General features: G+C 40.5%; 1 protein-coding gene across 1 annotated transcript; it reads right to left on the bottom strand.

Annotated features, from left to right (window-relative positions):
• Nucleotides 1-6,137: 6,137 nt before the first annotated feature.
• On the bottom strand, nucleotides 6,138-11,404 carry LOC146465723 (extracellular calcium-sensing receptor-like). Its single transcript, XM_085128172.1, has one exon. The coding sequence runs from the start codon at nucleotides 11,052-11,054 to the stop codon at nucleotides 8,220-8,222; it is 2,835 nt and encodes a 944-aa protein (XP_084984298.1). The 5' UTR covers nucleotides 11,055-11,404; the 3' UTR covers nucleotides 6,138-8,219.
• Nucleotides 11,405-13,317: the final 1,913 nt, after the last annotated feature.

The following is a 13,317-nucleotide window of genomic DNA, read 5'->3' as shown; positions in this document are numbered from 1 at the left end:
CTTACTGTCATGACCAAAGGGATTTGAATAGGCATTAATGTTACAAGGATAAATTTAAGGCTGATCACTGTTAGGGTTAGAAAAAAAACCCCCTGAAAAACTAGCGTTGATATTTGAAATTAAGCAACCATCTTCAGCTGAATGTAGTATTAAGAATCAGTGTCAGTATACATCGAACAGAATGAAAAAAAAAAAGTGGTCACGGTCAAAAATTCGATTTCGCTCATGCATACTATGTCAGTTTGAAGGCCTAGGTAAGTAAGTAAAGATATTAGGTTAGTTTTTTTGAAATATTCCATATAACGGCAGAAAACCACGAAAAAGGGTCACCCTACCCGAAGCTCGGATTTCACCAAGAGAGAACTCGAATTTTACACTTTTCAGCTTCCCCCTGAACAGACATTTACATAGCTGTAAAACTTTCTTCAGTATTATTTAACACATTGATTCTTCCTCAGTCAAAACATAGTAATTATTTTCATCTCTGCTTTTTTTTTCAAGCAATTATTTTCAACCTCGCCTTCAGCGACGTTGGGAAAATTCTATCCATAACCTTACTCTACGCTTTTGGAAAAATGGTTAGCCATTACTTTACATCCCTCACAAGTCAAACGCATTACGAAGTACTGGGCATGTAAAACGTAAACGTAATTTGTTCACCCACGCAGCACCAAAGAGGTCTTAACGGGGAAGTATCATGGGGTTTTTGATATCTTTTGTTAAAAATGATGAAATAAGACCTTCAATCACCAGCCAAATAATTCTAGAATGACGAGAGGACTGAAATCAACTCAGTTCTTGAAAGAAACAACTCGTGATCTGTTCTGGTGCATTTGGAAACAAAACTTGAAAAACATTAGCCTAATATTTTTCAAGTTTCAATCCATACCGGCCTACTCTGTCTCTGGCAAGAGGCACTAATCGACGGTTTTATTGCACTGGGGTGATAATTTTTCACAAACTTGACAATTATTTCGTTGTTTCTGCTGACATTCAAACATTTTGGGGTTTTGAAATGACAGCAAATTTTCGTGATACTTCAGTCCCCTTTAAGGAACTCGTTTCAAAGCTGTCCGTGCATTGTGGGTCTAACTGGAATGTGGAAGTGTGTTGGATTTTGTGAAGGGAGGAAAACGTACTGGAAAAAACCTGGAGAAAAACCCTCGGACTAACAACAAAATGAACCGACATTTCGCATCAACGCCGGAAACGAACCCGGGCCAAATTGGTGGGAGGCGAGTGCTCTCACTACTGCTCCATCCCTGCCCCCTGTTGACATTGTACCAAAGACTAAGCGCATCTCAAAGGTTTCAGGGACAGAGATGGTTTCAAAACTAATAGCATTGCAGAAGTAACCTACTTTTAACAAGGGAAATTGTTATTAAAGTTTTTATTTTTCCTGTAAAAGGATAAAAGGTTTCCTCGACATGAATTTTTTTTGAAAGCACACTGATTCTCCTCTTTAATTAAGCAACATTCTAAACTGTCACACGACAAGCATCTTTTTGAGCCGCGAACATTCATGAGCGAGTTTGGCCCCTTGTCCTTTTTTCCTGACTGAAATGGCCTGGTTTAACATCGCCAATCTCTGAACAAGGGGAATTGTACAGAGGAAAAGCACCATGTTTTGTAGTGCCTTATATCATAAACTGCCATGCATGTATAAACACTCGTTAAGGATTTTCCAACAAAATACGAACTATACATTTTTATTTTGTAATTTTAACATCAAGCCAATCACTCAATCAGTTGCTAAAGAAATACAGGTAAATGTAGCTGCAAATGGTTTGGTGAGTTCTTCTTTCTACGTCATTTCTGTTTTCGGCCTTAGCGCGAGTTCGAATCCCATGACGGAAAAAGGGGAGATAAAAAAAGGGGAGACCTGGGTAGCTCCCCAGCCAGCCAGTTACTTAGCCAGTGAGCAGGCCATATATTTTGTCAGTCAGTCAGCCAGCAAGCTAACCAGTTAATCAGCAATTCAGTCAGTTTGTCAGTCACTTGAACAGGTCAAAATTGAATATAGATTTTCGACATTGTGTTGCATTTTGGATAATGTCTTTGTTTCAGTGTTACGTATGAATTAAATCAGAGCAAAGAAGTTTCTTTCACTTTGCTTTTTCTTTTTACTCCTTTCCATACATGCACAGAGGGTTTTAACTCAGGATTGTATCAAGACTAGGAGTTGTATGAATACATGTACATGAAATTTATAACAAGCAATTCTTGAACTAATAGCTAGCTGATGCTACATTTCAGTTTATGAAAGATCCACCAACAAATCCAAGGGGAAGATTAAGTTTCGGTTGCCAAGGAAACAATTCAGAACATTAAAAACTTTTCATTATCTTTTGGCCCTGCATTTTCAATGCCGTACAATATAATTGTCTTTAAGTTGATTTTTTCATTGCAATCTTTGAGCATCATGCAGACCGTACACACAGATTGTCAACACAATCAGATTTTATGAAGTTGCAACCTAGCGATGAAGGCACTTTGCCAATTCATTGTCAAGTCTACTCCATTGTCCATAAACTTGTAAATGGCTAGAGAAAAGAAAAGATAGGGGCAGGTATTCTCCAACATTATTGGCTGAGATACTGTTGTAACTGTCGCCCTTTTCCCTTTAGAATCTATGAGTAGTACTTGAATGAATGCTCGTCCTACCGTTACGCTGCCACGAGAATCTGAGCCATCGAGACAATCCTGACACAACGGGTAAATATGAGCAACACTTTAAGCAGAATACTGGAGAGTAGTTTTTCCAAAGTACCTTGTAAAACAAGCACACACGTAATCGAAGCTCAAATTTCAGGAACACCACGAGCAAATTAAGGTCAGTGAAAGAAAATTGGTTTTCTCGTTAGTTTTTTTGTTTCTGTTTCCCCAGATCGTTTAACAGTTGCATGTCTGACTTCCCTAGATTAGCTCTCGCTACCTACTGTGGGCCAGTCTCTCTTTTTTGCTAAATTTTTGAATTTTTGAATAAACTTGAACTTGAAACTTGAAACTTGAAACTTAGTTTCGAAAGCATACAATTCACTGCAGTAAAAGTACTTCTTGAATAAAATTAATTAATTTTTTTATCGTCTAATTTAGCCATCTGAGATCATTTAAGTTAGCTTTGCGATCTGTTCGGTTGTTTAGCTGAATATTTATTAAAATAGGGTAACCTTTTGGGAAACGAAATCTTATTTCCTCACAATTTCCAGCTGCTAATTAGCCGGCCTTTCTCGTGCCCGAGAGAAATTGAAAAGTTGAAAATTGTCGCAGCATTACGAAGATAGTGAAATTGAATTTCGCTGATGATTTGTAAGTCTGTTCAAGCAGTTATTTGGCCGAGCCTATCGATCGGATCCATTAGATGTCCTTTGGAAGACATAATAAAGAACACAGTTTCGAAAATTACGGTCCATCAGCTGCTGAAAATAACCTGCAGCTGCTTGCTTGTTTATCGAACTGAACGCCTATTAAACCAATAAAAGAGCTACATGTAAGAATACAGGATTAGAGTCCACCAGGCATAAGTCTACAGAAGGCGATGGCTAAGAAGAGGGAAACAAGCAAGCCATAGGCCCTCTGTGACCTTTCTAGGAAAAAATCCATCATTTATGCATATTTCCGACGCCTTAACTCGATGATCGTCTTCCGAGAATTGTCTACAAGTCACAGTTGTAAGCTTTCAAAAACGTTTATCAACCAAACTCACATAAATGTCTATGAAAATGATCGGAAGCAACCATTCATAGTGTACAAGTGATAGCTAAAAGTTTTATGATAGCAACATTATCATTTGGTTCCCCCCGAATGGTCGTATGATTGCATTGTGTTCTGATAAAAATTTTCGTTGTCAGTCTGACTTACCTGTTAATATGAGCGAAGCCTCATTCGGCAAATAACCATATTTTCCGTCATTAGATCCCAAAATATCCTGGTTGCTTCAAGAAAAGAATCAAATTTAAGATGAAATGAGAGTATATGAAAGCATTAAAGAAACTTTAAAAGTTGAGTCATACTTGAGCAGACTGACCAATCAGAAAATTCCGAATCTGATTTTCTCGGAATGTCTACAACGACTTCCGGTCTGTCCATTTCGAGGAAGTTTACTCTGCGATTAATTAGATCCCTTTGCAAACTCGCTCAAAGCCTGATGTATTTTCACATTTATTTTGCATCGTATTTTGGTGGATAAATTACACTACATAACTAAATATAAACACTAAAAGCTGATGATGATTAAAACATGTTGCGGTACTAAAACATGTGTCGGACTGAACTGGTCTCCATCCGCTTTTCTCGGAAATAGGAAATATTTTTTGTTAACAGACAGCTTTTCTTGGAATTGTTAACAACATGCACCTTTCAAAATCTCCTCAACGTCAAATAGTGTTGACTTTTAAACGGCAAAGTAATCACAAGCCATGTAAAATTCATCATGGCCTTTATTTAAGGTGGCCGAACACAGTTTGCGCGCGCTTTACAGATTCTGTTAGTGATGCTATTAAGCGCGCGCTAGGGTTGTGGTAAGCAAATACTATCGATCCCTCGATTTTATACTAAATAAATCACAAATGTAAGTTTAGCTCTTAAAATAACTCAGTTTCTTGTTTGTGAATCCTTCTTCATTTATCGCCGAACAAAAAAAGTGAGTTCACGAAGAGCTAAGCCTTTTTGTACACTTTCATCTTTGCTGAGAAAATCTAATTGAAAGCCACGCATGCGCATTTGATCAAAAAATTGTGACTGGTTGTTTTAATGGAAATGAACTGTTTTCTAAGGAACCGCTCGTTAGAATTTCGTGAAATTTGACAAAACAGTAGTTCTCTAAAAGCGTAACTCGCCTACAAACAAAAAACAAAATCTAACAGAAGGTGTGTTCAAAAAACATTAAAGTGCAAAACCAACATTTACAGGAGATCTCTGTTAAAATTACATGAAAGCAGCGTCACTATGTCAGTATTTTGTGAGTTTGTCTGGATACAAAAAATGGAAAAAATCTAACGAGTGCATTTTCTAAAAATTAAGGAAAACCTTTATTTATGGACGGTTAATAGCTTGCTGTGGTGCCATGGCAACGGCACCTTGCTCAACAAGAAGTATCAAAATTTATTCCTTCTTTGTTAATTTTGCACCATGCTAATTTCGGGTACTCAGAAGTATGTAGTTTTCAATTAATGTTTACTAACACCGGTATACTTGAAAACTGTGTTCGGCCACCTTAACCAAATCTTGGTTACATGTCAAGTTGGCGCTACTTTGGTACTCTGGGATGATGTGATTTCTGGGATAGATTTGAATCGCCTCGAACACCTCCACCGTCTGACAGTCGTTTACAGTTGATCGCTCCATTTCTTTCACGGATCAAAAACTCACTTCTATCTAGTACGTGATCAAACCCGTTCCAGCCGTCCAGGTTGTTTGTTATCGCCCCAATAGTGAACCCACATGTCGTGTCAACGCCAGGAATCGAACCTGGACTACTGAAATTGGCGGGAGGCGAGTGCTCTCACCACTGCGCCATCCCTGCCCCCTATTGACATTGTACTGAGGACTTACGCTTCTCAAAGGTTTCAGGGACAGAGAGGGTTTCAAAACTAATTGAACTGCATAAGTAACCTACTTTTAACATGCGAAAGTGGGATTAAAGTTTTTATTTTTCCTGTAAAAGGATAAAAAGTTTCCTTGACATGGCGTTTGTTGAAAGCACACTGATTCTCTTCTTTAATGCAATATTCTAAACTGTCACAGAACAAGATTCTTGTTGAGTCGGAAACACGAGCGAGTTTGGCTCCTTGTCTTATTTTCCTGACTGAAGTGGCCTGGTTTAACCTCGCCAGTGTCTGAACAAGGGGAATTTTACAGAGAAAAAGCACCATGTTTTGTTGTGCCATTTATAAACTGTCCTATATAAACACTCGTTAAGGATTTTCCCACAAAACACGAACTATACATTTATTTTGAAATTCTAATACCAAGCCAATCACCCAATCTTGCTAAGGAAATACAGGGAAATATAGCTGAAAAAGGTTTGGCGAGTTGTTCTTTCCACGGCATTTCCGGTTTTCGCCTAAGTGCGAGTTAGAATTCCATGACGAGAATTTTTTCGTATTTTTTATAGGAAAAAAAAAGGGAGAACGAACTCCATTTTTAATAATATCTTTTATTTAGACCATAAGCTTTCTGTATTTAAACTGTTGTTTTGGGGTGTACAGTATCCCTTTAAACACATGTTCTCTAAAAATTGAGCCTACGTTTCAAAGAAAGTGGATAAAAAATGTTATAACTCTATCTAACATTAAAAGCGTTCTACATTCCGTTGAGTTTATAATTTAACTTACAGTACACATACTTTCTTTACAACTGCAGCTATTAAGTTCTGATTTATTCCAAGTTTAATGGAAACAAGGCGCTTACGTTTTATTGGATAAAAGTTCGACGCTCATTGGTTCAGTTTCGCGGCGCCAGCTCTTTGAAGTTCAAAAAGAGTGCTTTTTTTTTGGGAGAATCCAAAAACGGATTTGTGATCTCAGATCATTCGGACCATGATCATGATCATGATGCACCATGATCCGAATGATCTGAGATTACAAATCCGTTTTTGGATTCTCCCAAAAAAATGCACCCAAATACTTGAATTAAATCGGCAGTAACATGAGATTCTGGCGAGGAGCAAGTTACGAAAGGAGAAAACAACTGTGCAATCCTCTCGAGAGGTGATGACATTGCTCTTTAGCTATGCCAAGTATTAAAGTTTTGGTGCCATAGCATGAGCGGTGTTAAAGTTGCATGGGAAGTGACTCGGTCGACCAGAGGTTACACAGGTGGCGAGCTTCTGAACCCACTCTCCATCCTCCCTCGGGGCCCAGACTGGGCGTTTTTTGGCTTTATGGGACGGAACAAACAGATTCTTTGATAGTTTTACATTGGAAATGATCACTGAGTTCTCAATACTTACAGTTAAATTTTTACATGTATTAGCATGACTGAACCATTTTCATTTTACAACTTATTTATCGGACTACTCTAAACAAGGAAAAACGCCCTAAGCCACCAGCTTACACGTAGGGCATAAGCATAAGCATGAAAAGACGAAACCAACCTATAAGCGGGGGTGATGCATGTTTAAAACGCTTTCCAAACTATTTTCAGTTTTTCCAGAATCGAAAATTCCGCAAGAATATATATTATAGACCTTTTTCTTCGGAATTATTCTGCACAAAACTATAATTTTGTCGTAAAATATCGTAATGTTCATATTGTGTCTTAAAAAGTAACGTTATCTCACGTTTTTGGTGTAATTTCAAGACTAAAAGTATATCTTAGTTTTTCCTATTTTTGAGGAACGCAATTTTTTAACTTATTCTTGTTAGTTCTAGTTCTTAAAACTGGTGGACAGACAAAATTTGTAATTTTTGTGCATGGCAAGTTTCTCGATTTCAGCGGATAGCTAAATTTGTGCCCCAGGAATTAAGATTCTAACTGACCCTTGCTTTCAGATATGATGGTTCTGTATTCACTCAGAAACCAAGGGTCCGAAATTCGAACCCTAGGTTTTCAGTCCGCTTTAATCAGGCAAAACTGATGCAATACTACATTCACTCAGAAACCAAGGGTTCACGCAAGCATAAACACAAAAAAGGAAGATCTTTCCTTTACCCTTGTGCTGCTTGCGCTTCTGCTTTCATCGTTGCATCCAATCAAGAAAAACGAAAGAACAAGTACAGGAAACAGCGCCTGCCTTATTAAGGCTGTCGCCACGAACGAGAGATCAAAGATTAAAGCCACTGCACCTGCTCATGCCGACGTCCTCTCATGCTTGCGCTTATCAGACTTAACTGTAAACCAGCCTAAAACGGGAGTCGTGTGAACAACTGTGTGGGAGACTATGACCATACGAACTCGTTCAGCACTGAAGTGATAGGGAATCGTAGGAAATTAAGGCGTTCAAGTTCAGAGACAATGAAAGAGGAAACTTCATTGTCGTGTGTTAATAATCTTCAGAAAACCTTGCGTTTGGCCATTTCACTTTGTAGTTATTTACAGAAAGATTAAGAAGCACATCAAAATGAAAGACACACAAGTGGAGCCATTCGTTTGCCTATAAAATCTTTGGTTTTGTAAAAGTTGTTGTTGCTGCGTCCATCGTGGCTATCACACAGTTAAAGTCGTTAAAGAAAGAAAACGTTAAAAAATACCCAAAAGCTTATCGAGTTTATAGAAAGTTATCGATGGGTTAAACGAGGCGACGGCAAAGTCCTTCGTCCGATACCGACTGCTGATGTTCTCCCTTCATCCACCACGACTATGTCTGGAGAATTCCGCCTCGAAGGTACAGGGGAGGGGACGGGTGTTATTCGAGGGGGTGTAGCACTGTTGGAAGATATTACCACTCCAGCCTTCTTCATGGCCACCATAGTTGTTGCTCTGAAAGCCTCTGTGGTGTTGTTCTCGGGGTGAAAGAGTATTACGCGCAGCTTAGGGGCGTACATTATGCACAGGACGGCGTACCCCGAGCCGAGAACCGCTACGCAAAACACGAAGGTGCGCGTTGCCCCATTGCTGTCGTAGTACGCGGGGAAGAAACTGAACCAGAAAACACAGAATGCGAACATGGCGAAGCAGATGAACTTGGCTTCGTTGAAGTTTTCAGGGAGCTTTCTGGCCTTGAAAGCAAAATATGTGCATAGCAGGGCTAACACCAGCACGTATCCTAGAATTACAATGTTTAGGAGTTGGTTGGATGCGCCACAGCTGAGAACCTGCCAGCCTTCCCTTGAGTAGTCAACTTCAGCGGTAACTTCGGGCCCATGGATGATGAACCAGACTGTTGTCAAGGTAACGGGGACTAGCGTCATCACAGTCGCGACGATGGCCTGCATTTTGTTGCTGATGAGATAGCTGCTTCCGGCGGTCAGTCGAGACCTGGCTTTAAATATGCGCAGGAGTCGATCCGTTTTTAAAAGCATGACCGCAGTGCAGAGAGTGAAGGGGATTCCGAAGAACAGCGGAAGCACTGTGCAGCCAGCTTCTGTCGGCTTCCCAATCATCAAGAACGGTAGCACGAAGATTGCAACGATACATCCCAGATGTACGAACGAGAGCTCGCGATTGGACGCTTTAACCACAGCTGTATCGCGATATTTGAAGAAAACTGCCAGAACCCAGCTTGAAATGATTAAACCAATGGCAGCGAGAACCGTAGTGCTAATACCCTCTCCATTTCCCCACGCTAGGTAATCAGATTTTAATTTCACGCAGTTCGTTCGCTGTGTGTTTGATACAAACCCATCTTGGCATTTCCTGCAAGTGCCTTTGCCAGAGGTCGCTTTTACAAAGCCTTTCTCACACATGACGCATTTCCAGCAACAAGCGATACTGCCCCTGACGGGGTAATGTCCCGGATTACAAGGTTCGGCGCAGATTGACTTGGGTTTCTCTTTGGTCCACCCGTTCCAGATAAGCTTGGAATTATTCAGTGAGAGGTTTCCATCAATGCCGTTCCACATGCCGATCTCCACAAACTCCATTTGCTTCTCGTTGAATCGTTGAAGATTTTTAATGGCGTATGATCCATAGCGGAGATCCCCATTCTCGTCGAACATGATTTGAGATCCAGATCTCCCCTCGAATGACACATTCTTTAAGAATTGCGCAATGTCGCTTGGTTTTACAAACGAGCCAACCACGGTAGGACACTTTTCTCCCTGGAGGAAGCTTTGTCCATCCCTGCAGTTGAGGATATTATTCACGGCATGGGCGACCGCGTAGACCGCATCCATAACATTTGTGTACTTGTTGCGAGGCAGCAAGTTTGCGCTTGGCTTGGAGAAGTTTCTGGAGCACATTATGGTCACATTTGGTCGATTGGTTGTGTAAACGTAATAATCGTCCTCTCGAATTTTGCGGCTGGATGCTGTGTGGTTCTCTGCTGCGTCAAAGATGAAGCAACCAAACCTGCTTTCCCAAAATTCCCACATCCAGGGATTGTAATCTGTGTTGTTTGGCAGTAAGCGTCCTAAGTGTTCCTCATAACCTGCGTGCCTCTTCAACAGTGGCAATACCCCGAGCATTCCTCCAACAATGTTTTCATCCAGCGTTTTAAGCTGGTAGGCGTCGCCCCAGGTCTCTGTTCCGATCCAACTTTTTCCACTGAGCTTTTGACGCGATGCCTCGTTCAAGAAACCCAGGGCATTCGGTCTTTCACACCATAAGATGATCACCCTGGCTCGCTGTTCATTCTTTAGAGATTCGATCACTCGTCGAAGCTCCTCTTGAGAGAGGGAAGGGTTGAAAATCTTTTCCAAGGCAATGCAAATGTCCCGTTTTTTAAGTTCGGTCCGCAGAGAATCTACGCCAGCGCGACCGTACGCATTATCAGAGGCAACTATGGACACATAGTTCCAGCCGAAATGCTTTAACAAATCAGCCAGGGCTTGAGCTTGGTATGTATCGGAAGGTATTGTCCTGAAAAACGAGCGATAAACCTTCTTGTCACTTAGCAGGACACTCGTGGATGAATAACTAATCTGAGGGGTGTCGTCGACTCCTAAGAGATTTGCCACGCTTATAGATATCGGTGAAGAGGCCGCTCCAATAACGGCCGATATCAAGGTCTGTTTGTCCTTACATTTACAAAAGCGAGTAGAACAGTTGTTGGCATTGTTATTATTTCCGCTGCTAGTGCTTGAGTTGCCTGCGTCGAGAACAAAATCCAACGCAGCTTTCAATGCTACGGGGACATTGTTGCAGGAATCTCTTATGTCGTGACCTAAGGTGAAATTGGGTGGTAATAAAAGATGATCGCGGTTTATTTCTTGAATTGTAAACAACATGGCCTCTACCCAGTTCAATCCGTACAGGTTGAGATCGTGCGCTTGCTTTGTCCCTTCGGTGGGCTTAATAATATGGACGGGAAAAAATCCGCCAAGTATCAAGTCACCTTGGAGGCTTGAAATCCGGCCTGGATTAGCGCAGTGTTGAGAATGGTTTCTTTTCGCTGACTCGCCTTTGTTCGAAGTGGTCACTAGAATCCAAAATGCAAACACGCAGAGCAACATTGTGAGCGTGTTAATCCTTGGTTTTCCTCAATTTTTGTCCCCGCTGGAAAACCGCCAATGATCAAATCTTGATTCAGTCTACAAAACCAGCCGGCCTCATGCGAAATGGGTCTTAGATTCGCTCGCTATAAGGACAGCTCGCTCGTTGTGTCTTCAGGGAAATATAAACAGCATTTCACACCAGCCTAATTAAACATTGTTTCAATAACATGCAAGCGAAAAAAATTGAGCTGGAATAGTGACTGACATATTTAAATCAGTCCACAACGATACCGTCTGGTTATGAATAGAGATTGTACCTCCCCGTTCGTGTTTGAAAAATAATTGCATCATTAAATCCTCAAAGTAATATTTTCTGCCCTGGAAGATTCTTAAATATTTCGACTGTGCGTGCATATCAGTCGTAAATCAGAAGATCCCAATGTACTGTTTATTTGACAAGTTTGTTTGAAGTGGCATCAAAGCAAGATCCACATCACTTAATAGCAATATCATTTAACCATATTCACACGAATTCCCGATATAAATTAAAAAGAAATCGTGCCTTGGCCATATCGTGGAACAGGTGTACTTGGAAATGATTTAAGAAAGCGAATCAGCAAATTCATTTCTTCAATTAGTCAGCAAAGCGAAATAGACATTAGAGACCGACGTCACTCAAAAGTAAATACAGCTCCGTAAAGCGTCGAGCCGTTTGAACACACGCATATTGAAAAGTTGTTTGCACCAATTGGGCGTACAGAAAATTGACGTTGTGTGTTTTTGCTACAATCATATTGTCACGCGAGAAAGGAATATCGAATGATACCTTTTCAATATACATATTGATAGGTTATTTTAATTTGCTCTGCAGCCTTGTTAAAAACCTCCAAAGGTACAATATTGTATTGAAATAATTTTCGTCGGTTGAGCCATGGATCTGTGGCGAGATTTTGATCAATCAAAGGAAACGTTTGTTGAAGGGTTAACCCCACTTTCATATGGCCAACCGCGTGATAATCGAAAAGTGTTACTGATGTTTATAGTAAGCATTTGGCACAAAAGAACTAATCTCTATGCAAATCACGCGAAACTTTAATACCTTGGTTGTCATTGCATTTGTTATCTTTCTTTGTATCTGCCCGAACGTCCCAAAAAACAGTATAAATTTAAAATCCGGCCCGGGCAGGTGACAAATTATATTAGCAAAACATACATTGACCAGTACGAATTGGTCATGCATTGCCGTACTATAAAGACTTGACAGAAACCGGAAACCGCGCTAGAAAAGTCTCTGGCACCCAGGGTAACGAAACAAACGTTTTGTTTTAAAATTTCCTGCACGAGTGTCGACAGGCCAGGAGCCTCCTTGCAGTCCCGACCACTTATCCGGAGCGATGAGTAATTTTCAAGTCAGTTTTCAAACTGGTTGTTGTAAAATTTTAAATCAAATTAAACTTGCCAACATGTGACAACGAATATTAGAGATAGAATTCGAAATTGAGCTCTCGCGATCCATTACATCTGTTAAAGAACATTGTCCTTATAGACCTTATCAAATAGTTTTCGGGCCCGGTAAGTTATTGGACTTCCGAGAAACGCGCACCCGGGGCTTATGACTTGCAAGCATAAACTGAGTATGGTAAAATTTAACAGTCTACTTGTGTCGTTTCACTCGCAACATCTGCTGCTTGGCTCAATTATGCAAGCTTTTGTACCCCTGAAGTGGCTCTTCAGGATCAGCAGGATGCAAACAGAAAAGTTAAATTACCTAAGTCTCGAGCCAAGATATGAGTACGTAACGAGTGGATGAGGGGGATAGTTTCTGAAGAAACTGTGGTGCTGCCTTTTTTGGGGGAGTAGAAACGAATCAGTTTGGTCAGAGCGAATCTGCTCTGACTGAAGGGCTAACTGAATTTGAATACCGCATTTATTCGATTAACCGCCCTGGGCGCTTATTTAATTTTGGACCCTGAGGGTGGGCGCTTATTATTTTCCCAACATTTTCAGCAAGCGAAGACATTTTTAGAGAATAACAAAACACGGGATAACAAGTTTATTTCGCTTCAGCAAGAAAAAACAAAGTGCAAAAGCTAACATAAACAAGCCATAAGCAATATAAAAGTTTATTGACTACCGTTTCTAAAACTGACGATCCTCTCAAAACTCCACGATAGGCTAGTACAGAAATCATGATGTCTTTTGTTGGGAGGGGGATGGGGAGGGCGCTTAGTTGAAGGTTATTATCTTTTTGGGCTTTCAGGTTTATCAACTCTGTTGATAA

The sequence above is a fragment of the Pavona decussata genome, unplaced genomic scaffold, assembly GCF_977016875.1.
Source record: "Pavona decussata unplaced genomic scaffold, jaPavDecu1.1 SCAFFOLD_155, whole genome shotgun sequence".
Lineage (NCBI taxonomy): Eukaryota > Metazoa > Cnidaria > Anthozoa > Scleractinia > Agariciidae > Pavona > Pavona decussata.
The sequence above is the reverse complement of the archived record's forward strand: the minus strand, read 5'-3'. Positions and strand labels throughout refer to the sequence as shown.